Below are 25026 nucleotides of genomic sequence, written 5' to 3' on the forward strand. Positions count from 1 at the left end.
ACAAAGGCATGCTACAACATACTATCTGGGGATAGCTGCTGTATATCAATGTTGCTGATACCGATCAGTGGCAACTGAATTACCACTTAAGACTCAATGTCAGGGAGGGGCTGTGTTATGAGACAACTTGGCAGATCCTGGACAATATCAATAAGGCTGTTTCAAGAAAGGCTAGTGTAGCATGTGACCTTATCAATCAATCCCCAAGTGCAGCACTATGGTGGTTGTGAAGGAAGATTGAGAAGCAATGAACTGAAGACAGCTGAGGTCTACATCTTTCATAGATGGACAGCCAACAGTTCACACATAGCAATCTTAACAACATTTGGGTGGAGGTACAGCTGCAGACCCATATTATATCACCAAAGGAACTAGCACGAGGGTGATGTGAACTGACAAGTGGTGGCACCCCTCACTAGTAACAATGATGCTCCCTCCGAAACGGGGAGTTGTCCTCTGCATCCAGGGAGGCAGGAGGCCACAGAAGAGGCAGATTCCATTACAATACCCTCTGCAGCACCCATGGAACTGATACAGAATGCCTTCAGACAGGAAATAATGAGCATGTTGTGGAATGTGGCAAACAAAAAATGAGTGTCATCAATGTTTATAATCTGTTTCAGTATGTTAGTGCATACTAGTGAAAGATAGAAGAAAAACAGCAATAGGACCCTAGTAGTGGTACATATACAGGGTGTTTCAAAAATGACTGGTATATTTGAAACGGTAATAAAAACTAAACGAGCAGCGATAGAAATACACCGTTTGTTGCAATATGCTTGGGACAACAGTACATTTTCAAGCAGACAAACTTTCGAAATTACAGTAGTTACAATTTTCAACAACAGATGGCACTGCGGTCTGGGAAACTCTATAGTACGATATTTTCCACATATCCACCATGCGTAGCAATAATATGGCGTAGTCTCTGAATGAAATTACCCGTAACCTTTGACAACGTGTCTGGCGGAATGGCTTCACATGCAGATGAGATGTACTGCTTCAGCTGTTCAATTGTTTCTGGATTCTGGCGGTACACCTGGTCTTTCAAGTGTCCCCACAGAAAGAAGTCACAGGGGTTCATGTCTGGCGAGTAGGGAGGCCAATCCACGCCGCCTCCTGTATGTTTCGGATAGCCCTAAGCAATCACACGATCATCGAAATATTAATTCAGGAAATTAAAGACGTCGGCCGTGCGATGTGGCCGGGCACCATCTTGCATAAACCACGAGGTGTTCGCAGTGTCATCTAAGGCAGTTTGTACCGCCACAAATTCACGAAGAATGTCCAGATAGCGTGATGCAGTAATCGTTTCGGATCTGAAAAATGGGCCAATGATTCCTTTGGAAGAAATGGCGGCCCAGACCAGTACTTTTTGAGGATGCAGGGACGATGGGACTGCAAAATGGGGCTTTTCGGTTCCCCATATGCGCCAGTTCTGTTTATTGACGAAGCCGTCCAGGTAAAAATAAGCTTCGTCAGTAAACCAAATGCTGCCCACATGCATATCGCCGTCATCAATCCTGTGCACTATATTGTTAGCGAATGTCTCTCGTGCAGCAATGGTAGCGGCGCTGAGGGGTTGCCGCGTTTGAATTTTGTATGGATAGAGGTGTAAACTCTGGCGCATGAGACAATACGTGGATGTTGGCGTCATTTGGACCGCAGCTGCAACACGGCGAATGGAAACCCGAGGCCGCTGTTGGATCACCTGCTGCACTAGCTGCGCGTTGCCCTCTGTGGTTGCCGTACACGGTCGCCCTACCTTTCCAGCACGTTCATCCGTCACGTTCCCAGTCCGTTGAAATTTTTCAAACAGATTCTTTATTCTTCTGTATCGCTTTTCGGTCCTTTGGTTACATTAAACCTCCGTTGAAAACTTCGTCTTGTTGCAACAACACTGTGTTCTAGGCGGTGGAATTCCAACACCAGATAAATCCTCTGTTCTAAGGAATAAACCATGTTGTCCACAGCACAGTTGCACGTTGTGAACAGCACACGCTTACAGCAGAAAGACGATGTACAGAATGGTGCACCCACAGACTGCGTTGTCTTCTATATCTTTCACATCACTTGCAGCGCCATCTCTTGTTGAAAATTGTAACTACTGTAATTTCGAAAGTTTGTCCGCCTGAAAATGTACTGTTGTCCCAAGCATATTGCAACAAACGGTGTATTTCTATCGCTGCTCGTTTAGTTTTTATTGCCGTTTCAAATATACCGGTCATTTTTGAAACACCCTGTACAAGTACGGTAGCAAATGTAGTCTTCTCTAATAGCACACATAGTTATGGTGATCAGAAGCAGTACTGTGTTAGCTGTAATAGAGCAATTTGTATCATTATTTGCTGATGTATAGGAAAAATGACTGTAGTTAGTAGCAATTTGAATAAGAAAGAATACAGCCTGTGTTTAAACTACAAGCAATAGACTAAAATGTAATAAATAAATATATAAATCTTCATTATTTTTGTTTTCTTTAATATGGTGTCATTAAGTTGTAATCATTTATGAAAATGTCTCATATGACCTTAGCATACATTGCACTCATGAAAACATAGCATAGAGCATGTTCTACACTTTCACAAATGTAGACTATGACTGCAAAGCTAATTTAGCCTGCTACATATGCCTTTAATATTCTGGTAGAAAAATGCTAGTTTTCACTTTTTGGAATCAATTGTGTAGTGTTGTCTAAAAAAGATAACTACTTTCTAATTCCCTTAGAGAAGCATATTTATTCCACTAATTCAGGAATCAGTTACCCATTTTTTCTTGTATTTTTAACATTACTAGACATGAACATACTTCACTGGTTTTACCACTGCTGCTAAGATGCAATCTGTGGTCTGAAAAATATTCTATATTAAATGTGTTGAACTGTTAAACTACTGTAAACTTCTGCAGAACACCCATTTGTAACTATCACTTCCTTGTATGTGATTATAATATGATCACTGTGTACATGCTGTATTGTGACAATGCTGCTGCCTCTCTCAACTCCATTAATTGCAAGACAGGTAACCAAATAATTGATGATTTAGGGAAGAGCATAACGTCAGGTCCAATTAAGAACAATTATTTTTAGCAGGAAACAAACAGTACAATTTATTTTTGGAAGCAAGACTCATAGGAAACAGATTTAAAATATGCACATGTAATTGAGATTCTATGTGCCACTCTAGGACATCGATTTTTTCGCACTGAAACTCTCAAATGAATGAACATACTGCAAATAACCATATTCCACTGTGGGATGATATAGGAACTCACATGTTTCTATTACTTGATTCCAACATATATGGAAAGACATAGACTAAACCTCATGGAATATGAATGGAAGACATTAAAAACATGCAGGAGCAACAGGACTGTAGCCCATGGAAAAGTATTGAGAAATCCTTTAGCCAGTAGTGGATGTGAAACAGCTGCTACTGCTCATTATGGTGATTATGACAATAAGATATAAAGGTTATTTTTACATTTGTTCATCCAACTCATAGAGTTCACAACATTTGGGGAACTTCGAGATTTTGTCACCAACATTTGTAACAGGTGTATTATATATTACGCCTGCTAATGAAACAGAGGTTTAGCTTTATACTTAATGTAAATGGGTAGAATGTGGACATGTGGTGTTACTACAAAAAGACATTTCTTCACTGTTGTTAACATCTGAACTGAATACACAGTTTTCTTTTATGTTCTTCGGAAGGTAAAATCACAAACTTGTTCTGTAAATACCAACTGCCAATAGTTCAGATATAAGCCTAAAACAGTGAGAAGGGAAGGGAGAGTTTGTTCTCTAGTCAATATGTCTCAAAAAAGGAATATGTCAGTAGCTAAGAATCCATCAGAAGCTAAACTGTAACTGTTCTATTTGTAAAGTAAAGTTTTTGTACATTAATTATATTTTCAAGATACAACATTAGAGGGTCCATTAAATCACAAAATCACATACAGTGGGAGAAAAGCACATTCTACATACACCTTCATTCAGATCATATGTTATCAGTGCATGCTATCTAATCTTCTGTAAAGTATGTTATCAGTATAGCGACCCACCTCTGTGACAGGTACAGAAAGATAAATGACATGAGTCAACCATATAATCAATGCACAGAGCTCTCAGAATGTTTCCTACTAAGACTTTGCAATTTTGCTTTATACTTACATTGTGCTACTGGCGTTATTCAAGTCTCCATAATGTGTGAAAACAGCAAGGGTTAATCAACACTGAACAATGGTAGAAACAATAGTGAAATGGTTGTAAAAGGTATTGATCATACACGTCTGTTTGGTCGCAAGCTACCTACAACACAACAAATATGGATAGGACACCTGATACCTATGATCATAAACTGTTCTCTATACGCAGTAGACTTTGGAACAAGTGTTGCACTAGCATGGCGTTATTTTGAAGAGCAAAATTATATCTGGGGTAGTTTCACTGTCCTCTTCATATATTTGCCTTCTCTGGTATTTTTTGTGCATACAGTGTCTAAGCCACATTTGTGGGAGGAACAACCCAATACAACAAAAACTGCTCTCTGGTTTTTGGCACGTTTTTTGCAAATTGTGGCATTCCCAGTTTGGGTTATTTACAGGTAAGAGGTTAATATTTATAGAATTTTGATTTAGTACAATTTAGCACCTTCTTTCTAAATAAATTTATAAAAATAAAGAAAAGAATTATACAAGTTGACAGCCAACCATTCTAAATCACACTCAGCACTAATTTTCTGCACTACATTATAGCTCAAGAGGTTCAACTTCTTTCATTGTGACAGTTTGGTTTATTATTATTATTATTATTATTATTATTATTATTATTATTGTTGGCATCAGCAGCATTAGTATACCCAAAACAGAAAGTTTCCACTACATAAACGGTGATGTCAGCAATAACATTCTCCTTCACTATTTACAATAGTTCAATAATGTTGGGTAACTTTTCAAATCCGTGACTGTAGAAATCATGTGGTTTCGAGGTGAAGAAATCATTAAGCCATGTTTGAAGTGCATTTTCATCTGAAAAGGAAGTTCCTTAAAGGTTGTTCTATAGGGACTGGAAAAGGTGAAAACCAGAGGGCACAAGATCATGTGAACAAGGCGGAGACTTCAAAAACTCCTGTAGAGTGTTTTTTGTCAGTATAGCAGAATGATGGTGGGTGTTATCATTGAGTAGCATCACTTTACGCAGTCTTCCTGGTTGTTGTTCTTGGATTGCATCTGCATGATGTCTCAGCTGTTGATAATAAATTAACATGTTATAGTGACACCTCGGGGAAGCAATTCCTAGTACACTACATCATCGCTGTTTCACCAGATGTATAATAGTGTCTTTTGGGTGCGTAAACAGGTATTTGTATGAGAAGTTGCTGCTTTGTTTGGGCTCAATTATTCCTTTCTTTTCCTTATGTTAATTTAAAGACAGGCCAGCCGTAGTGGCTGAGGGGTTCTAGGTGCTTCAGTCCGGAACCACGCGAGTGCTACGGTTGCAGGTTTGAGTCCTGCCTCAGGCATGGATGTGTGTGATGTCCTTAGGTTAGTTAGGTTTAAGTAGTTCTATGTTCTAGGGGACTGATGACCTCAGATGTTAAGTCCCATAGTGTTCAGAGCCATTTGAAACATTTGTTAAATTAAAGACACCATTTTTCATCACCAGTAATGATACAGTATAGGAATGGTTGGTATTGTTTACAAGGCAATTAATTACAAGGAAGCAGATATGCACAATGGTGGAATTGTCATTATTCATCACATTTTCTACTTCTCAAGTATGGGATCAGTGTGGATTAATGCATTTAAATGATCTTCATCAAACCCCCAAAGGTCTTCCTGAAGGTAGAGTGTTACTAATGTCGAAATGATCCCTCTTAAAATGAGAAAATCATTTTCTTCCTATGCTCTGTCAATAGGCATTATCTCCACACATGGTGTAAATGTTTTTGGCTGTCTCCACTGTTGTTGCCTCTCTATTGAACTCAAACAGAAGAGTATGTGAAATAGAAATAAAAAATGACAATCAATAAATAAACCCATAACAACCAGAATACCAACACACAAAACAAAAATGCTATGAACGTATGTACCAATCCAATATTTCATGAAACAGATGATGAAATACATAAGTGTTTGATTGCACCATTGGATATTGATAGCAGGAGTCAGCAACAACAGTAGGCAGCTCATAAAAATCCTTGTTTGACCAATTTCTTAATGCTGATTATCAGTCTGGGTACAATACCAGGTAGGTTTTACAGAATGAAGAGACGTAATTTACAGGTCCTTGAAGTGAACGAAAGCTGTAATGATCAGTATTTCAATGATGAAACACTTTAGTAACGCTACAAAAACCCTAAACAAAGGTTATACAGCTCATCAGTTGAAGATTAATGGCATTTGGTATAAACATATAGAGTCTTTCTTTAAATGTCAGTTATTATAAGAGATTCTAAGAATGGTAACATAGAATGGCTTTGGATTATTCCTCTTGATAAGATTCCCAACAAGAGAGGGGAAGATTTTATTTCTCAGTATGGTGTTAAATTTGTTTAAGCAAAATTTAAATATTATGGAAAATCTCTAAGACCATAGAGAGAGAGAGAGAGAGAGAGAGAGAGAAAGCAAATAAATCAATAATGAAAATGTGACTCAGTTTTGTTATGGAAGTAGCTGAGGAAGACTAAAATCACTGGCTGCCACATTCAAAGAATTCCTTGTAACAATAGTATAAAGCCTAAGATTTAAGAATAAGAAACAATACATCTGACTTTCTCAGGACAGTTTCAGTGATACAGCCACAATAAGGGCTGCATAAATCATTGGGCCATTGAATAATAGTAATTTTTCTAACTATTCAAGTACTGAAATCTTGTGCTGACATAAAACATCGTTATGTCTGCAATTAAGCTGGGGTTCAAAGTGTAAAGTTCATACCACCATGTCTACAACTATACTATTTATTCCATCTTCTTTATACTGCAACAATATGAGGCACAGCCTCCACATAAATGTAATAGGTAGTTACATATGTAGTCAAAGATATATTTTAAGTTGCAGTGGTGTAGTGAATGCATCCTTTGTAACTGTCAGATGTGGTGACAGGCCAAGGGTGTGCGAGGGAGCTCAGAGAGGAAGGAGCAGGCATTCTGTTGTTGGTCACCTTGAGGGTAAAATGTTTGTATATATTGTGATTAACCAATGTGTGTTTTAGTAAATCTGTTCTGTACAGGTCAAACTTTATTGCAACCTATCACAAAAAATAATCAAATTACTAGTATTTCATAGTCTGGCCTCTTGTTCTGGTGCCAGTATGGACACTGGAAGAAGGATAGATGGTTTTGATCTTTTTGCTGATATTTATTCAAATCTTTTCTTTCAATGTTGGAAGTTCATGTCTCATCATAAAATGTTACTACAAATTCCTTTCAAATGATATTATTCTTCTACATTTTCTCACTTTGGTCTCACCATGTCCCAAGACATCTTTCCTGCAGCACTTTGTGTTCAGTTTTCTGTTTGATGGTAGTTGCTCCAAATTGTGTCCTTGTCCTCAAATTACATGTCCAAAGAACAACAAAATTCTGTGACAGCATTTAGCACACAGCCTCATTTTTACCTTTAATTCTTACATAACGGAGACATTAGTTCTTCTTTCAATCCACAATACTTGCAATAATATCCTACATCCCCACATTTCACATGCATCCATATTTTTATGACTAGCTTTTCTGATGGCCCATATTTTCAAACCTTATAGGGGCACTAGAAATACTGACTTCACACATAATCTAATTTTCTTATAATGTAAAGAGCAGAGATAAACACACACCTTATAGTGCAGGCACTGAGTCACTGACAAGCACATAAATTACAAAATAGACTAAAAATGTTGATGAGGTTTTGGACAATGTTGTTCTTCAGAGATAGTTCACACACACACACACACACACACACACACACACACACACACCTTTGACCTTATTTTTGTGCTTGTTGACCACTCAGTGTCTCAACTACACAGGGTTACCTTTAGTTCCTCAATTATTTGTATTCCACTCTGGCCTCTGGCCTTTCCAGTATCAAATCTTCTTAAGATTTTTGTCAGATATGTAGATACAAAATTTACCTTCAAATTCATTCATTCTTCTCGTATTGCTCCGCATACACTTATTTTGACTTCTTTCAGATTTTGTTTGGAAATGCTGTTTATATTTCCAATGGAGCACTGTTTACTTCCATATAGAAAATATCCACTATTGAAGTATGGTGGATATTTTCTAGCCCTCACAATCTAACTCAACACAGCTGCATTACTAAATGGCTAGCCCAGTTTATTGAGCATAGTCCCAGCTTAAGGCTGCCTATCTGATAGCTTCCAGGAGCAACAAAAATTTGATTTTCAATATTTCATATAATTATTGAGCAAATTTTAAAATTTAAAATGCTATCATAATGCTGTCAGTCATTAAGAGGTATAATATTATGTTAACGGTTTGACAGAGTACAACAAATTTAGCCACAATATATTAGTCCAGTATTTGAGAATGATAGCATTTGGCAACTTCCAACAAACTTGAGACATTATTTTTATTCTTTTAGGAACTACTTCTTGCTCACATCCCCCACAAAATGATGAAAGGACAAAAGTTAACCATTCACTATATTTTTGTCATCAATGCAGTAAAACTTCAACATCAAGCAAGATGTTTTAATATATTACTTCTTTATTACTAACCATACCCACAATAAATTCTGCAGACAGTATCCACATAGAATACTTCATGTACCTGCAAAATTATCATTATATGACATATAGTCCACAGAATATGATGTCATAAACATTGTGATGCATGAAAACTAAATTTTGCTTGAAACAGAGCACAAATTACTCCGACTTCTTTACTACTAACCATACACACAATAAATTCTGCAGACAGTATCCACATATAACGTTGCATGTACCTGCAAAATTATATCATTAGGTGACATACAGTCCACAAGATATGACATCATAAACATTGTGATACACGAAAAACTAAATTTTGCTTGAAACAGAGCACAAATTACTCCGACTATGCTCATCCAGTTCGTGATAATTATACTCATCTAGTGTGTGGTAATGAGATCATTTAGTGACTTTCAACAAACCTTAAACATAATTACAAACCTTTTCCAAACTTTTTCTTGCTTACATGCCTAATATAAAATAGTCACTAGAGTACCTCATTTGTGAAGTAATCAGATGTTAGAAACAGTTTTATACATGGGTTTCTAATTCCATAAAGAATCGGGTGTGAGGAGTTTCCTTGTACCTGTCTAAAGAATCCGCTGCTACTCCACATTTTAAATTCCAGAGAATAATGTTTGATGTCAACTGTTCATGTAATGTGCTGTTTGTTCCAGCTAAACTTGCTAAGCAGAAATATGTTGGAATATTTCTGGGAACAAGTTAACAAACACAGAAAAAGATCCACTGCACCATTACACACTTGTAACCCTAATGATTTTAACAAATATTTTATCGATGTTGTTGGGAATAATGTAGCTGAAGCACCACATTTAGAACTTGATATTAAAACAATATAAGCATTAGCAATCGGTGCACCTTCAACAGGTGCTTCCAGAGAACATAATAAAAATTGTGAAAGGTTTTAAACACTCTGTTAACACAGATATATTTGGCATGTCATGTACTGTTCTGAATTATACTGTATCTGATATTGCTGAACCTTTGACTGCTGTCATTAACCAATGCCTTGAGGATGGTACTTTTGCACACTTTTTAAAACTGGCAAAGACAGTGCAAGGGTATAAAAAAGGTGATCCTAACTGTCCATTCAGCTAGCAAAAATGATTGAAATTTTAATGAAGAATCAGATGTTATGTTATTTCTAAGATGACAATGTCTTTCTGGATAATCAACATGGATTTAGAAGAGGGAAATCTACATATACTGCAATGCTTGATGTAATAACAAAAATAATGGAAGCATTTGAAGAAAAGAATTGCATGACTGCAATTATTTGTGATCAAAGAAAGGCATTCAGTTGTATTTCTCATAAGACACTGTCGGGAATTTTAAAATCTTGTGGTATACAGTGTGTCATTTTTGAGACACTGTCATCTTACCTAAGAGAAAGGCAGCAGAGCATTTGTATCCAGGGAGCGAAATCTCATGAAGTGACACTTGAACACAGTGTGCTGCACAGCTCCGTACTTGGCACTCTGCTCTTTTTAATATCAGTGACTTATGTGGTGACTGCCATACACTGCTATTTGCACATTATACAATATTAATGACTAAGGGTAGAAATTCAGATGAGGTACAAAAGGACACTGATGAAATTAAATGAAGATAAAACCCAGAAAATATTATGCAGTCTTTGTGATTGTTGACCTATAGCAAATGTTGATAGTGTCAGACTCCTGGGAATCACAATTGACAATAACCTGACGTGGACAGAAAACATTGCACATTTGTGTTCTAAGCTGTCAAGAGTAATTTATCTCCTCAGGAAGCTCAAATGTGTGATAACAGATCAGTGCTTAATCACAATATATTATGCATTGATCCACAGTCACATCACTTATGGGCCGCTGTTGTGGGGACACACTGCTGGAAGTAAAAGCATATTATTCCTACAAAAGAAGGCTGTAAGGATAATATCTTCTAGCAAGAAATTTGATCACTGTAGATTCATTTTCAAGCAGTTGGGAATAAAGACAATATTTAGTAGGTATGTTTTCAACCCTCTTGTCTATATAAAAGAAAATCAAGACTCCTTCTGCAAGAGACAAGAGATTCACAACTAAGACACATAAAATAAGGCTGACATTGATATTCCAGACTATCTCCTAAGTAAGACACTGGCCAGTTTTCTCACAGCTGCCCTGAAGATGTTCAACCATCTACCTCTGAATGTTCGAACATTGCCACTGAGGATGTTCAGAGTTAGACATCTTGTATGCTAAAGTAAGTTACTATATTCTGTAAATGAATTTTTCTCTGCAAGTGGAACTGTTGACTGGTAACAGTGATACAGTGATACTATCACATGTGACGCCACAAACTGGGCACATTTAAGAGCTGCAAATCACAGTTTATAACCATTGTTTATAACAACACTTTTTTGTAATGCTTCTTGTGTCTTATCTTAGTTTTAGTAACAGTTTCAGTATATAATCACTAAGATGTGATGCAATCTGTCTGATCATGGCCAGTGAATGATGCTGACTTAGTAATAGTAATAGTGATCTGTTCTAGTACTGATTGTCTTCTTATTTTTACAGTACCTATTTAAGTATAGTTCAAATTGCAATATCACATTATATTGAATTCATTTTATATATTATATATTACATATTACTGTAAACTTGATGCTGTCTGTCCAGTCATGGCTGATCAAAGACACAGAATTGGTAATTAATAATTTTCAAACCTGTAGTTTTTTAGCTGTAATGGTTTTGTGACCATCAATTTCTTGCTCTGTATTGACTTAAATGAACTATTCTCTACAGCTCAAAGTAATTTTCATCTATATCCACATCTATGTGGATACTCTGTAAATCACATTTAAGTGCCTGGTAGAGAGTTCATTGAACAGCACACGGAAAAAATGAACAGCTATGCCTTTCCGTGCGAGATCTTATTTTCCTTATTTTATTATGGGGATTGTTTCTACCGATGTAGATCGGCATCAACAAAATATTTTTACATTCAGAGGAGGAAGTGGGTGATTGAAATTTCGTGAGAAGATTCCATCGCAATGAAAAAAGCCTTTGTTTTAATGATGTCCACTCCAAATCCTGTTTCATTTCAGTGACACTCTCCCCTATTTCGTGATAATACAAAATGTGCTGCTGTTCTTTGAACTTTCTCAATGCACTCCGTCAATCACATCTGGTAAGGATCCCACACCGCATAGCAGTATTCTAAAAGAGGAAGGACAAGCATAGTGTAGGCAGTCTCTTTTGTAGATCTTTTTCATTTTCTAAGTGTCCTGCCAATAAAATGCAGTCTTTGGTCAGCCTTCCCCACAACATTTTCTCTGTGTTCCTTCCAATTCCAGAAAAGGTATTCAACACAATATAACATGAATCTCTCTCCCCCCCCCCCCCCCCCCCTGGATACCAACTGCTTTAATAATATGAGTTTCTTAGTCAATACAAGCAAGTTGCCTGATCAGCACAGCATGATCAAGAAATAAATGCACAACACTCTCAAAGTTTTCCCTGAAATATTTTGGTGCTTCAGATCCTGAATCAGGTAGTCTATAAAATCACTAAGCAGGTGGTCTATAAAACCACTCAGTTATACTTATTGTATATTTGTCAAATTTATCTGAATAGCCACTTCCTTTGTGTAGAAACACCTATCCCTTATAGATCTTTACATGAGATCTATATTCAACCTCCAACCTTACAAATAACTTTCTAGTTATCCCCACTTATGTGTCTAGTCTATTAAGTCAGAAATATTTGACCCTGCTAATAACGTTATGGGAGGATTGGGAGGATGTACAAGAAACATTATCCCCATAATACATTTCTGTATCATGACCCAAGCTTTTGACTGTGTGGATTATAAAATTAACAAAGGAAATTACAATGTTACTGTATCATTGTTGAGCAATTTGATTGGATAGAATTTAATTTCTGTGGCATAAAAAGGAAAATCACACAAGTAGACACCTCAGCAGGAATGAGCATTCACTTATAAGTGGGAAGTATCATCAACCATTGAATCCCTGAATCGTTAGTGCTACTCCAGTTTCAGTCATAGTCGTACATGACTGATATTGTGCAATTTCAAATAAGAAGCAATGACCCACAAGTCCCACATACCAATATTAATAGTTGTGAAATAACTGAAATTACATTAATGATATTTTTGGTGTCGAGATGAATAGCAATCTATAAAATCAGTGAACACACTGCTCTTAAAGCATTACATTAATTTGTGTGTTACCACTACATGATAATTTTTCAAAGGGGTGAAATAAGGGTCAACAAAGTATTTATTCAGTGGAAACAGGATTAAGAACATTATGTAAATTGGTAACTGAACACCTTGTAGAGGTCTCATCAGGACAAATGGAATATTTACACCTACTTGCCAATACCTTTGCTCTTTATTGCTAATAATAAAACTTAGTTTAAGATGAACTGTAATACACACAAACAGAACACAATATAAAACTGATTACAGACTTGTCTAAGGTTGATAATATGGGCCAAGTTTTGTGTGGTGACACGAAAATGTTTAGCAAGCTGCCCTTTAGTAAAAGACAGGATTTAGGGAAACACATTTAATAAAAAATAAATTTAAAGCTCACATTTTAAAATTATATGGATTTTTGAATGAGAAATATCTGTTGGTACAGTAGAGAATAAAGTGTGCAATAAAATATACCCCAGTTTCATAATACATTGATAAATATTTTCTATAGTAAGTACCCTTACGTTACAGTAATATGAAGTACATACTGGTAGGCAAACAATCGCATCATAATGTAAAAGTTGCATTTTTTGTAAAATCATGGATTTTCTGTACTTTAGGTGTTATGCACACTTTCAGTTAAATGCCTTTTACTAACTGAATTATAGAAAGGCACACAAAAAAGAAGGAAAATTCACTTCTGGACAAATCATTTTTCAGCTACAGTATGTACGTATGCATGTGTGCATGCATGCGCCCCCCTTTCTTTTTCTTTTTGTCTCTCTCTCTCTCTCTCTCTCGCTCTCTCTCTCTCTCTATGTACTCAATTGGGAATTTTTTTCCCTTATTTGTGTGCCTGTCAATGACTCAATGCTTCTACCATTCCATAATTTGTTACCCATTGTCCTAAATTATTTACATTCTGCCACAACTTTCCATATCATATTTATTATACCTGTTTGTACACAATAGTCACACATTGTTAATACTATTGTCCTCTTGACTCTTCCCTCATACCCAACAGTTTCTCTTTCTCATGAGATACAAAGAGCATAGTGTACAAAGAAAAATGAATATATGTGCACATCATTTTTCACTGTCAAATAACATTTTAATTTTTAGATTTTCTTTGTGAACTATATAACAATTAAGTAATACTACATTTAAAATAAAATATTGTCCTGCAAATTTTCAGGTATACAAAGCAACTCTTTTGGTCTGTTGAAGCTTTACTCAGAGATGGAGAAGAGCAACAAAATGCAATAGAGATAGCAGGAAAACCAAGTCGAATACACCTGTATTTGTTTCTTCAGGCTTTCCTCCAATCAGCACCACAAGCTTTCCTGCAGCTTTATGTTCTACTTAAACAATATGACAATCAAATAGAAACAGGTAATGTCTCATCTGTGGGTAAATGACTTCTTATCAATACAAGTGAGCAATTAGAAAATTTATTATTAAGTAAATACAATTTACAAAATTTGAAGGAAGCACTATGTTCATAGTCTCTTCACTGTCATCATGTTCACAAAACTCTTCACTTATTCCAGAAGCACTACATGTTACACATTTCTCGTACTGTTATTTCACCAGTGACCACTTCTATATGCTATATTTAACTCAACTTTAAACTTTGTATCTTGACAACAGATAAAGATTATTGAATGAAAAAATTTCATTTTGATTTTATCCATTTATCTACATTCATGCAAAGTTTGAAATGATTCATAGAAGTTTAAAGTACAGAAGTGGTGTGGTTCAAAAAACTCCCAGAAAAAGGTGTTTTTTGCACACAAAATGCAAATGAAGCAAGATTTTTCAAATGGTTAAAACTTAACTTAGACCAAGGTCCAATACATTGGTGGACCAAATTTGAACAGCTGAAGGATCTGAGGATGACTGTTTTTGCAAATAAAATCTGAATGGTGTACATGCTAATGGTGTCATTAGCTGAGCATTAATTTCAGCCCAATTAAAATCTTTTGCAAAAGGAATTAATCAATTTGCACAATATGCCTGGGCACCAGCTCCAGTTCATCATCCAAACCTTGCATAATACACTGTAGTATAGCTACAGTAAGATAGATGTTTGAATGGCTATACAAATGGCTGCTGGTCTGGGCTAAACCAAAAACATATTACCCCATGTTCCCAGCTCAAATATGAACCAAGCTTCACACTGTAATGATAAAAATAAACACTTCTTATGATTGAAAAATTTCAAACTACCTGCTTTGAATAAGCTGAGAGTAGTATTTTCTCTAAAGCAAAATTGTACTTGGTTATTTCAGAAAAATACTATATTGTTAGTTTATCAAAGAAAACAATCAATTTCTGAAAATATAAGCAGTTGGACAGATAAAAATCTACTCACCAAACAGTACCAGGAGAACACACATATGAAAGGTATAACAGTTTGCAAGCTTTCGGAACCAGTGGCTCCTTCTTCAGGTAGAAGGGCAGAAGGGTTGAGGAGAAGGAAGAGGGATGAAGGAAAATGACTGGAGTTCAGAAAAGTCACCCAGAACCTCAGATAAGAGAAGCGATACTGAACAGGATGAGAAGGAATAACTGATTGTTGGAAACTGCACCGTATGAGATTTAAAAACCTGAGAGCTTAAAGGTAGAAGACAGGGTAATATGCAAGAAAGAGATTACTGTCAAAACATTGTGCACAAGTTAATAAGAGCAGAGGGCTAAGTTCATTGTATGCGATGCAGGTGGACGGGATGGGGGGCGGGGGTGAAAAGTAGACAGGTCAGCAAATGATCGATATAGGAAACTAAAATGGAGTAAGAAAGATATAGTTACTGTGAAGAAGATGCTGAAACCAAAGAAATTAATGTAAATTAAGACCAGGTGGGTGGCGAGAACCAAACACACGTTTTAGTGCCAGTTCTTACTTGCGGAGTTCTGATAAAATTTTAAATTGTTTCATGTGAGTATGTTCCAGCAGCCCTGTCTTCTGTTTTTTGCTTTTAAATAAAGGTCAATTGTTCTCTTAAGTACACCTCCAGACATTATTCAATTTTGCACTAAACACACTGGTGTCTGCTATAATATTATGGGTTGATAAATACCGGTACTTCTCATTACTGAAGCACTGCTTCAGAAACTGATCTCTTTTCAGTGCTGTTACAGATAACACTAGTTTATTGTATTTTTGCAATGGGTTTCTGCATGTATTGTTGTCAGACAAAATAAGTTACAGAAAGTCATCTAGGGCAAAAGGTTGTGACTCACTTGTACAAACACAGTCTCAGAAACTAACAACAAATAGTTAAGAGCCCAGTTTTTGAACCAGAACTATTGGACTAAAATGTTATATCTTTTGTAATGCCTGTGCCATTTTACGTAAATGTTTTAATATGTGTGACAATTGTGCATGCTCTCACAGGGAAGCTAGTTTGGGAGTGGCGTATGAGAACCGTAATTTTCAGTTTCACCGGAGAAACTGCTGCACAGCAAGACGTTTGCACGGTATGAAGAGTATGAGCAAACAACTTTAAGATCACAAAGCAGTAGGCAAACAATAAATATGTCCAATCTGGGTAGAGAGACAAGTTATGAGAATTAAATAAGAGCAGCTGAGAGAAAGACTTTTATGGACATGGTAACAGGCAAACACGTCGATGTGCAAGACAAACAGTCTATAAAGCCATTGAGAACATAGAATTCACAACGTCTGCTGCTGACAAGAAGAAGAACGCTGTGAAGAACATTGCTTCAACTGCACTTCTCGATGGACCTGCTGTTTTCTGTGGCTGTAGACTTAACTTCAGCATTGATTTGAACGATTCTTTTTCACATGGTAACGGATGGCTTACAGTGGCAATTGTACGTGGTGGCACTGGAGTTCCCAATGTTCCGGGCCTGGAGAGTTTCGTCGACAGAGACATCATCGCCTACCGCACCTATCACATTGCAGAATTAGCCAATAAAGATTTTGGAAAATCAGCATATATGTCTACCTCTTCCCTATCCTTGTATACACGTAATAAAAGAAAAATTTCTGTAAATGAGTCTGTATTTATCTGGATGAAAGGGAACATGGTAACAGGCAAACAGTGAAGTGGAAGGAGGTCCAATCAATTGTACAAAAACAAAATACTAAGGCAATCCAATGAGAGGAAGAGTCTCATTGCTACATTGCACTTATAGGGTTAATATTGGGCAACAGAGGCAGAAAAATTACAAACACAGCCTAGTGCATTGAATACCTAGCAGACCTTCCAAATAGAAAAGAGCAAGCCATAAACTGTGAAGAACTTAATATTAATTCTTTCAAAGATACACTAGAATGGCAAAAGAAATGATTTGGAAATGTCAAACTTTTACAACTTGAATTTTGGTGCAAAGTTTTCAACTAGAACTATGCAAAACATTAGAATTTTAATAATGTACTTTCACATGAATTTGTAATCAATTACATAAATATTTATGCAGTCATAATTATTCTCTTTGAACACAACGCATAAACAACTACAATAAAAAAACTTTGAAAACAATACAATTAGAGTGAGAATAGAATATTTCAAGAGAACCTTGCAAGAAGTTTACTGAAAAATGGGTATAACATGCCAAAACTCAATAAGGAAAAATTTCCATCCCTCATCAATAGCAATTTTTGCAAGAAAACGTCTAAAAATCAAAGCAGTCAAGATAAAAAATGAAACAAAATATTGTATGGCCAAAAAACAGTGTAGACTTGCATAGTTCTATAATTGATTTCATATTATAAGGACTACATTAAATAAAGTAATTTTTAAAAACTTAAACATTTCAAGATGTTGTTGTGATCATAAATCAGATGACTGACTGGTGTTCACCACACTAGTCTCATCTGTGCAAGGCTCTCCACTTTTGCATAACTACTAAATGTTTATCCATATGATATTGCTTATTGTAAACAAACTTTGAAGTTCTTCTACAAAATGGAAATCTCCCCCCCCCCTCCCCCCACACATAGACACACACTTCCTTCCATCACAAAACTGATTATCACTTGATGCCTCAGGATGTGTTCTATCAACTGATCCATTCTTTTAATCAAGTTATGCTACAAATTTGTTTTCTCCCTGATTTGATTCAGATCTCTTCATTAGTTATCCTATCTACCCACCTAATCTTCAGCATTCTTCTATGATACCACATTTCAAAGCTTTTACTGAATCCTTGTCTGAACTGCCTATCATCCACATTCCAGATCTGTACAAGGCTACACTCTGGGAAAATACCGTCATAAATGACTACTTAATACATTAATTTATATAACATTTGTTTTAATTGGAAAATACAGAAAAAAACATCAACAGGAGCTTTCAGCCCTGAGCAAGATGATTCTTTATATCATATGTTAACAAATTCATCTTTTTCAAAAATACTTTCCTTGCTATAGCCACTCCATATTTTATATCTTATGTATACACATAAAAAAATTTTTTTCATCACCTCAGTTATGAGAGTTCCGGAACCTGTACAGAAAATTGCAACAGAGATCAACATAAACATCATTTCTGCCCTTTTTATTGCTCATGAAAACCACACATTGCATGTTGTACCACCATACAGGGAGACCTTCAGAGGTAGTGGTCCAGATTGCTGTACACACCGGTACCTCTAATACCCAGTAGCATGTCCTCTTGCCTTGATACATGCCTGTATTTGTCATGGCATATTATCCACAAGTTCATCAAGGCACTGTTGGTCCAGATTGTCCCACTCCTCAATGGCGATTTGGCATAGATCCCTCAGAGTGGCTGGTGGGTCACTTCGTCAATAAACAGCCATTTTCAATCTATCCCAGGCATGTTCGATAGGATTCATATCTGGAGAACATGCTGGCCACTCTAGTCGAGCGATGTCATTATCCTGAAGGAAATCTGATGTGTTGGCAGAAGCGCCAACACCGTATAGCTAGAGGAGGCCGAAATGCACGCGCTTAAGCTCACGCAGGCTGGCGTGAGGTCTGGAACAGGTCAGAGAATTACAACTAGCAAAACAAGAGTAACTGGTAGAATACTTAACTTTAATCCACAATTGGTGAACATCTCTCGCTACTGTACAGGCTTCACAATATTAATTATCAAATGCTATGGCGCCTTGCTACGTCGTGGCAAATGACGTAGCTGAAGGCTATGCTAACTATCGTCTCGGAAAATGAGAGCGTATTTGTCAATGTAGCATCACTAGCAAAGTCTGCTGTCCAACTGGGGCGAGTGCTAGTACGTCTCACTAGACCTGCCGTGTGGTGGCGCTTGGTCTGCCATCACTGACAGTGGCGACACGCGGGTCCATCGTATACTAGCGGACCTCGCCCGATTTAAAAGCTACCACCTAGCAAGTGTGGTGTCTGGCGGTGACACCACAAAATCATTCACAAGATGTACACGATGGGGGGACGAATTGTCATCCATGAAGACCAATGTCTTGCCAATATGCTGCCGATGTGGTTGCATTACCAGTCGGAGGACGGCATTCACGTATTGTATAGCCGTTACGCCACCTCCCATGACCACCAGCGGTGTACGTTGGCCCCACATAATGCTACCACAAAACAGCAGGGAACCTCCACCTTGCTGCACTCTCTGACCAAGTTGCCTCCAAACACGTCTCCAACAACTGTCTGATTGAAGGTATATGCAACACTTATTGGTGAAGAGAACGTGATACCAATGCTGAGCGGTCCATTCGGTATGTTGTTGAGCCCTTCCGTACCACCCTGTATGGTGTGGTTGCAAATATGGACCTTGCCATGGACGTTGGGAGTGAAGTTGCGCATCATGCAGCCTTTGCGCACAGCTGAGTCGTGACATGATGTCCTGCAGCAGCAAGAAAAGCATTATTCAACATGGTGGCATTGCCAGGGTTCCTCCGAGCCATAATCCGCAGGTAGCGGTCATCCACTGCAGTAGTAGCCCTTGGGCAGCCTGAGCGAGGCATGTCACCGACGGTTACTGTTTCTCTGTATCTCCTCCATGTCCAAACAACATCGCTTTGGTTCACTGCGAGATGCCTTGACATTTCCTTTGTTGAGAGCCCTTCCTGGCACAAAGTAACAATGCGGACATGGTCAAACTGTGGTACTGACTGTCTAGGTGTGGTTTAACTACAGACAACCCAAGTTGAGAACTTCCTTTCCGGTGGAATGACTGGAACTGATCAGCTGCCGGACCCCCTCCGTCTAATAGGCGCTGCTCATATATAGTTGTTTACATCTGTGGGTGGATTTAGTGACAGCTCTGAACAGTCAAAGGGGCTGTGTCTGTGATACAATATCCACAGTCAACGTCTATCTTCAGGAGTTCTGGTAGCTGGGGTGATGCAAAACTTTTTTTTGATGTGTGTACTTTGGTCATTATCAGCCTATTGCTGTCTCCGGCAGAATTACAAAGTCACTGGCAAATCTCAAAGTTTTTATCACTCCCCAAACTTTAATTTCCTTTCAAAATTTCTTCTTAGCTTGCTTTATCGCTTGCTTGTTGTACAGATTGAAAAACATGGGGGATAGCCTGCAGCGTCATTTCACTCCCTTCTCAACCAGTGTTTCCCTTTCATTTCCTTTGAGTGTTATGACTGCATTCTGGTTTCTGCAGAAGCTGTATATAATGTTTTTCTCTCTGTATTTTATCCCTGTTACCCCCCAGAATTTCAAACAGTGTAATCCACTAATACTGTCAAAAGCTCTCCACATCTACAAATGCTGTAATTGTAGGTTTGCATTATAAGAAATGTCATAGGCCTCATCTGCTCCTAAATATTCCAGTACCGAAACTGATCTCCCCTGAAGTCAGTTTTTAACAGTCTTTCCATTCTTCTGTAAATAATTTGTGTTGATGTTTTGCAAACATGACTTATTAAACTGATGGTTTGGTAGTATTCATAATAGCCAGCACCTGCCTCCTTTGGGACAGGAATTATTAGATTCTTCCTGAAATCTGAGGGTAATTCACCTGTTTCATATATCTTACATACCAAGTGGAACAGTTTTGCCAGGAGTTGCTCTCCCAAGTATCTCAATAATTCTGAGGGAATGTCACCTACTCTGGGGCTTTTTTTAAACTTTTCTCTTTCAGTGTTCTGTCAAATTTCCATCCCATCTCATCTTCATCTACTTTATCTTCCCTTTCCATAATATTGTCTGCAAGATTGATTCCTTTATGTAGTCTTTCTAGATACTCCTTCTACCTTTCATCGTTTCTTCTTTGCTGAATATTGTTTTGCCATCTGAGCTTCTAAGTTCATACAACTTCTCCTCTTTCCTCCAAAGATTTCTTTAATTTTCCTATACACAGCATCAATCATACCCAAAGTCATGCACGTTTCTGCAGTGTAATATTTCAGTCTTAGTCATTCCTGCATTGACCATCACTTTCATTTTTTAGATATCTCCATTCCCTTTTGTCTGCTTCATTTACTGTAACTTTTTATTTTCTTCTTTCATCAATCAAATTTAATATCTCCTGCAATATCCAAGGTCTTTAAGAAGGCATTTGCTTTTTACCTTTTTGATCCTTCGCTGTCTTCACTATTTCATCTCTCAAAGTAACCAGCTCACCTCTTACTGTATTCCTTTCCCCTTTTTTGTCATTTGTCACCTAGTGCTCCCTTTGAAATTCTCAACAACCTGGTTCTTTCAATTTATCTAAGTCCCATCACCTTAATTTCCTGATTTTCTGAATTTTTTCAGTTGTAATCTGTAGTTTATGTCTAATAAATTATGGTCAGATTCCACATCTGCCCCTGCAGTTTGAAATCTGTTTTCAACATCACCATTTTACCATTATGTTATCCATCTTAAATCTTTGAGGGTCTTACTGTAAGCCTCATCCACATATGCAGCCTTCTTTCATAAGTCTTAAAACAAGTACCTGCACTGATTAACCCTAGCAATACCAATGCATTTTCAATTATGTGTACTACCATCAGCAGTATGGTTGAGGAACAAACTTTATGCAAAAAAAGTAATTGTTATTGACTTGTATTAACAACATACTTTTTAAAGAGGTGCTGATGTCTAAGCAGGGTCCAGAAATTGAAAATATCTTTTAGCACACTCTTAGCAATACCAGTAATGTGAACTATCAAGCAGGGTGAGAGGGTTGGAGGGAGTTGGCTAAGGTGGAGGGGGGGGGGGGGGGGTTTACATTATGACCATAACAAAATGCAAATTACATTAATTTGTTCTTTAAAGTCAGTACCGCCATTAGACTTGTTTATTTACAGTGTTACATTTACAGTTACACAATCATGATTTTGGCTTCAAAGTGCCATTATCAAGTGTATTAAGTGTTATACATTGCCTAAGATGGCATACTGTCATATTAAAATACACTATTAGACACATTGTCTAAGAGTCGATATTTCTGCCAGAGCCTACTGCTTTATTTCATTACTGAGTACACCATCTTAGGCAATTTGAAAGACTTGATAATGGCACTTTGGAGCCGAAATCATGATTGTGTAAGTGTAAATGTAACACTGTAAATGAACAACAGTCTAATGGCGGCACTGACTTTAAAGAAATATATTATGACTGTGGCCCCACATTATGAAAAAATTATTACATTAATTCTTGTTGACTTTTATAAATGATTCACTTTTTGAAGAGATAGTGCTGTGTAAGTACAGTCCAGAAACTGAAAATTGTTGTGAAAAGTCCCATCTACTAAGAAGAATAAATTTTTTGTTTAAGTTTAACTAAAAATTTAAAACAATTAGTGAATCTGGTAGAAGAATTCATTAAAAACAATAAATATTTCCTTTCAAAATTTATAAATATAGAGTACATAGCCACATTGCAATATTTTCAAAAGCTGCACATAAAGTACTCCTCCCCTCCATTGGTACTGCTAGCGTTAAATTGTGCTTTGTGCAAAATTCTACAAGGTAGCTCCCCTTTTTGTGCATGTTATCCAACTATTTTTCTTTCTCTTCCTGTACCTCCTATCAAATTCCTGTCCACTCTCACAGTAAAATTTGCCTCTCCCTTAACAATATGATTTAGTTCTTGTATCTCATAATAATTCCATTCACTCACTTTGTCATCTGCAGTGCTTGTAGGCAATAAACTATCATTGCTGTAATGGGTGTTGGCTTCACAACTATCTTGACTACTACAATATGTTCACTACGTTGTTCACAGTATATTGCCAGCATTCCTATTTTCTTATACCATATGAACACAACAACGCATCCTCTTCCAAAGACTCAATTAAAAACAATAAATTCCACAATGTTGACAAATGTTATTGTATTACAGATGTATTATGAAAATACTGGTTTCACATTTATTCTTGTTATATACAAATGATCTAGCATATAGTGAATAAGTTGAAACATTTATTTTTGTTGACAATGCATTACAGTCTGAACTAATGAATACTTCAACACCAAGGAAGAAATAAGAAATTTTTTTGTAAATTATTGATTCAGTTTCTCTAAATCACTTGTGACTACACATGCACAAAACAGTACATTCAATTGCTCTGAAGTGTCAGTTCTGTGATTTTTGTATTGTAGGTAATAGTTGATACTGATAAGAAAAGAATTAAAAATTTAATAATTTTGTTTTGTTTTAATATTCTGTAAGTATAGATGGACATAATAAGAATACATGCCACATGATGTATAGATTGCCCAAAATACAAACATAACTTAAATGATGAAGTTTATAATGTCTTAATTTTGAGAAATTGCAACTCACTACACACAAGACATTAATTCAGAACTTTATTCAGTTAGAATAGCAAAGAAATTGGCCACACTAACCTCATTACAAATTAAAAAATCTCTGGTACTCATTAAAATGCTACAATGAGTTACCACCATTAATTGGTTGTTTGCTTTTCCACAGATTATATGCATGTGACGTGCATAATTTCATCTCTTCTGATCTTATCATCAACTGTAGCATCATTCCAATTATTTGAAAGCCAGAAAGTACTTGGTCGAAGTAAGCCATGGTCTTTAAAAAACTGGCTGCAGCAAGATGACCACAACAAAAAAATATGTAAAGGTATGGAAACCAATGGATCTGAAGCAAAAGAAGGTGAAAATTTCACTAAAGACAAAGGTCAGACTACCATTTTTCCTGAATCATTCTGGGAAAACATTTCAAGAGTCGAAGACACAAAACAGCAGGAAACTGAATATCAACAATATACACATGATTGTGAACTGAGTGACAGTGAAACTTCAACTCCATATCTACAGCCAAAAAATGGTCCTTTATCAAAGCAAGACATCTCACAACAAAATGACAGACACTCAGGTGACAGTTCTAGTGAGGATCAGGAATCCCATATTAGCCATGAGGATAGGTATTTGGAGCTTTCTGGTTCACAAGAAACACACTCTGTGCATCACTCGTCAAATGAGCAAACTGTGCAAAGTGATTATCTTTCTTTAAGGCCTCCTGAAGAAGAAGCACCTCCACCACCAATACTAGTTAACAAACATCAGCAAAATTTCATAATACGTTCCCTACAAGCATCTCAAACTCTTGAGACTGTTCCTACTCAATTTAGGAGTACAGTTTCGTCACTCTCATCAGAAGAAAAACTGCAGAAAACAGGATCAGAACTTGATGATCCCATGGGAATGTGTGTTTCAGCTTTGTACTGGTTCCTATTTCTTCTTTCACGCATGTTAGCTATAGCAAGTTTTTCACAGTCTTTTCCATTTGTGGCATTTGGTCTATGTGCTCTGCAATATGTATTAACTGCTACTATTCTTCTTTATAAAAATATTTCTCAGCTTGAAAAAGTATTAGCTCGTCTGAGTCTCAGCTACATTTATCTGTTCTGTTTAATAGAATTTAAAATTAGATTTAGAAGATGGCTGCTTTGTTACATTATATATTTCTTAATACTGAACATTGAAGATGTAATAATAACATCCATATGGTTTATTTCAATAGAGATGAAAGGTTGGTGGGAAACATATGTGCTAGTTCTAATGTGTGCAAGCATGGTGTTAAGTATGCTAACATTTGTCTACTACCTTTGTATATTGAAGCCAAAAACAGTGAAAATGTATGACGGAATGTGACAAAACTAAATTAATAAATTCATCTGCAC

The 25026-nt window shown here is 36.8% G+C and overlaps 2 protein-coding genes across 3 annotated transcripts in view; one reads left to right on the top strand and one right to left on the bottom strand.

Moving 5' to 3' along the window:
- The window catches only part of LOC126161452 (calpain-5-like), a 323178-nt gene that overhangs the window by 169095 nt on the left and 129057 nt on the right, over window positions 1-25026 (bottom strand). The gene's annotated exons all lie outside the window — the stretch shown is intronic.
- On the top strand, window positions 4113-25012 carry LOC126161453 (uncharacterized). Its single transcript, XM_049917274.1, has 3 exons — window positions 4113-4607; window positions 14142-14338; window positions 23802-25012. Exons 1-3 carry the CDS (start codon window positions 4264-4266, stop codon window positions 24995-24997), a joined length of 1737 nt encoding a protein of 578 aa, XP_049773231.1. The 5' UTR covers window positions 4113-4263; the 3' UTR covers window positions 24998-25012.

Source organism: Schistocerca cancellata, chromosome 2 (genome assembly GCF_023864275.1).
Source record: "Schistocerca cancellata isolate TAMUIC-IGC-003103 chromosome 2, iqSchCanc2.1, whole genome shotgun sequence".
Classification (NCBI taxonomy): domain Eukaryota; kingdom Metazoa; phylum Arthropoda; class Insecta; order Orthoptera; family Acrididae; genus Schistocerca; species Schistocerca cancellata.

Coding starts and splice junctions, on each gene's coding strand:
- LOC126161453 (XM_049917274.1), top strand. CDS start 4,264: ATGGTTGTAAAAGGTATTGATCATACACGTCTGTTTGGTCGCAAGCTA. Junction 4,608..14,141: donor CCAGTTTGGGTTATTTACAG/GTAAGAGGTTAA, acceptor GCAAATTTTCAG/GTATACAAAGCAACTCTTTT. Junction 14,339..23,801: donor TGACAATCAAATAGAAACAG/GTAATGTCTCAT, acceptor GCTTTTCCACAG/ATTATATGCATGTGACGTGC.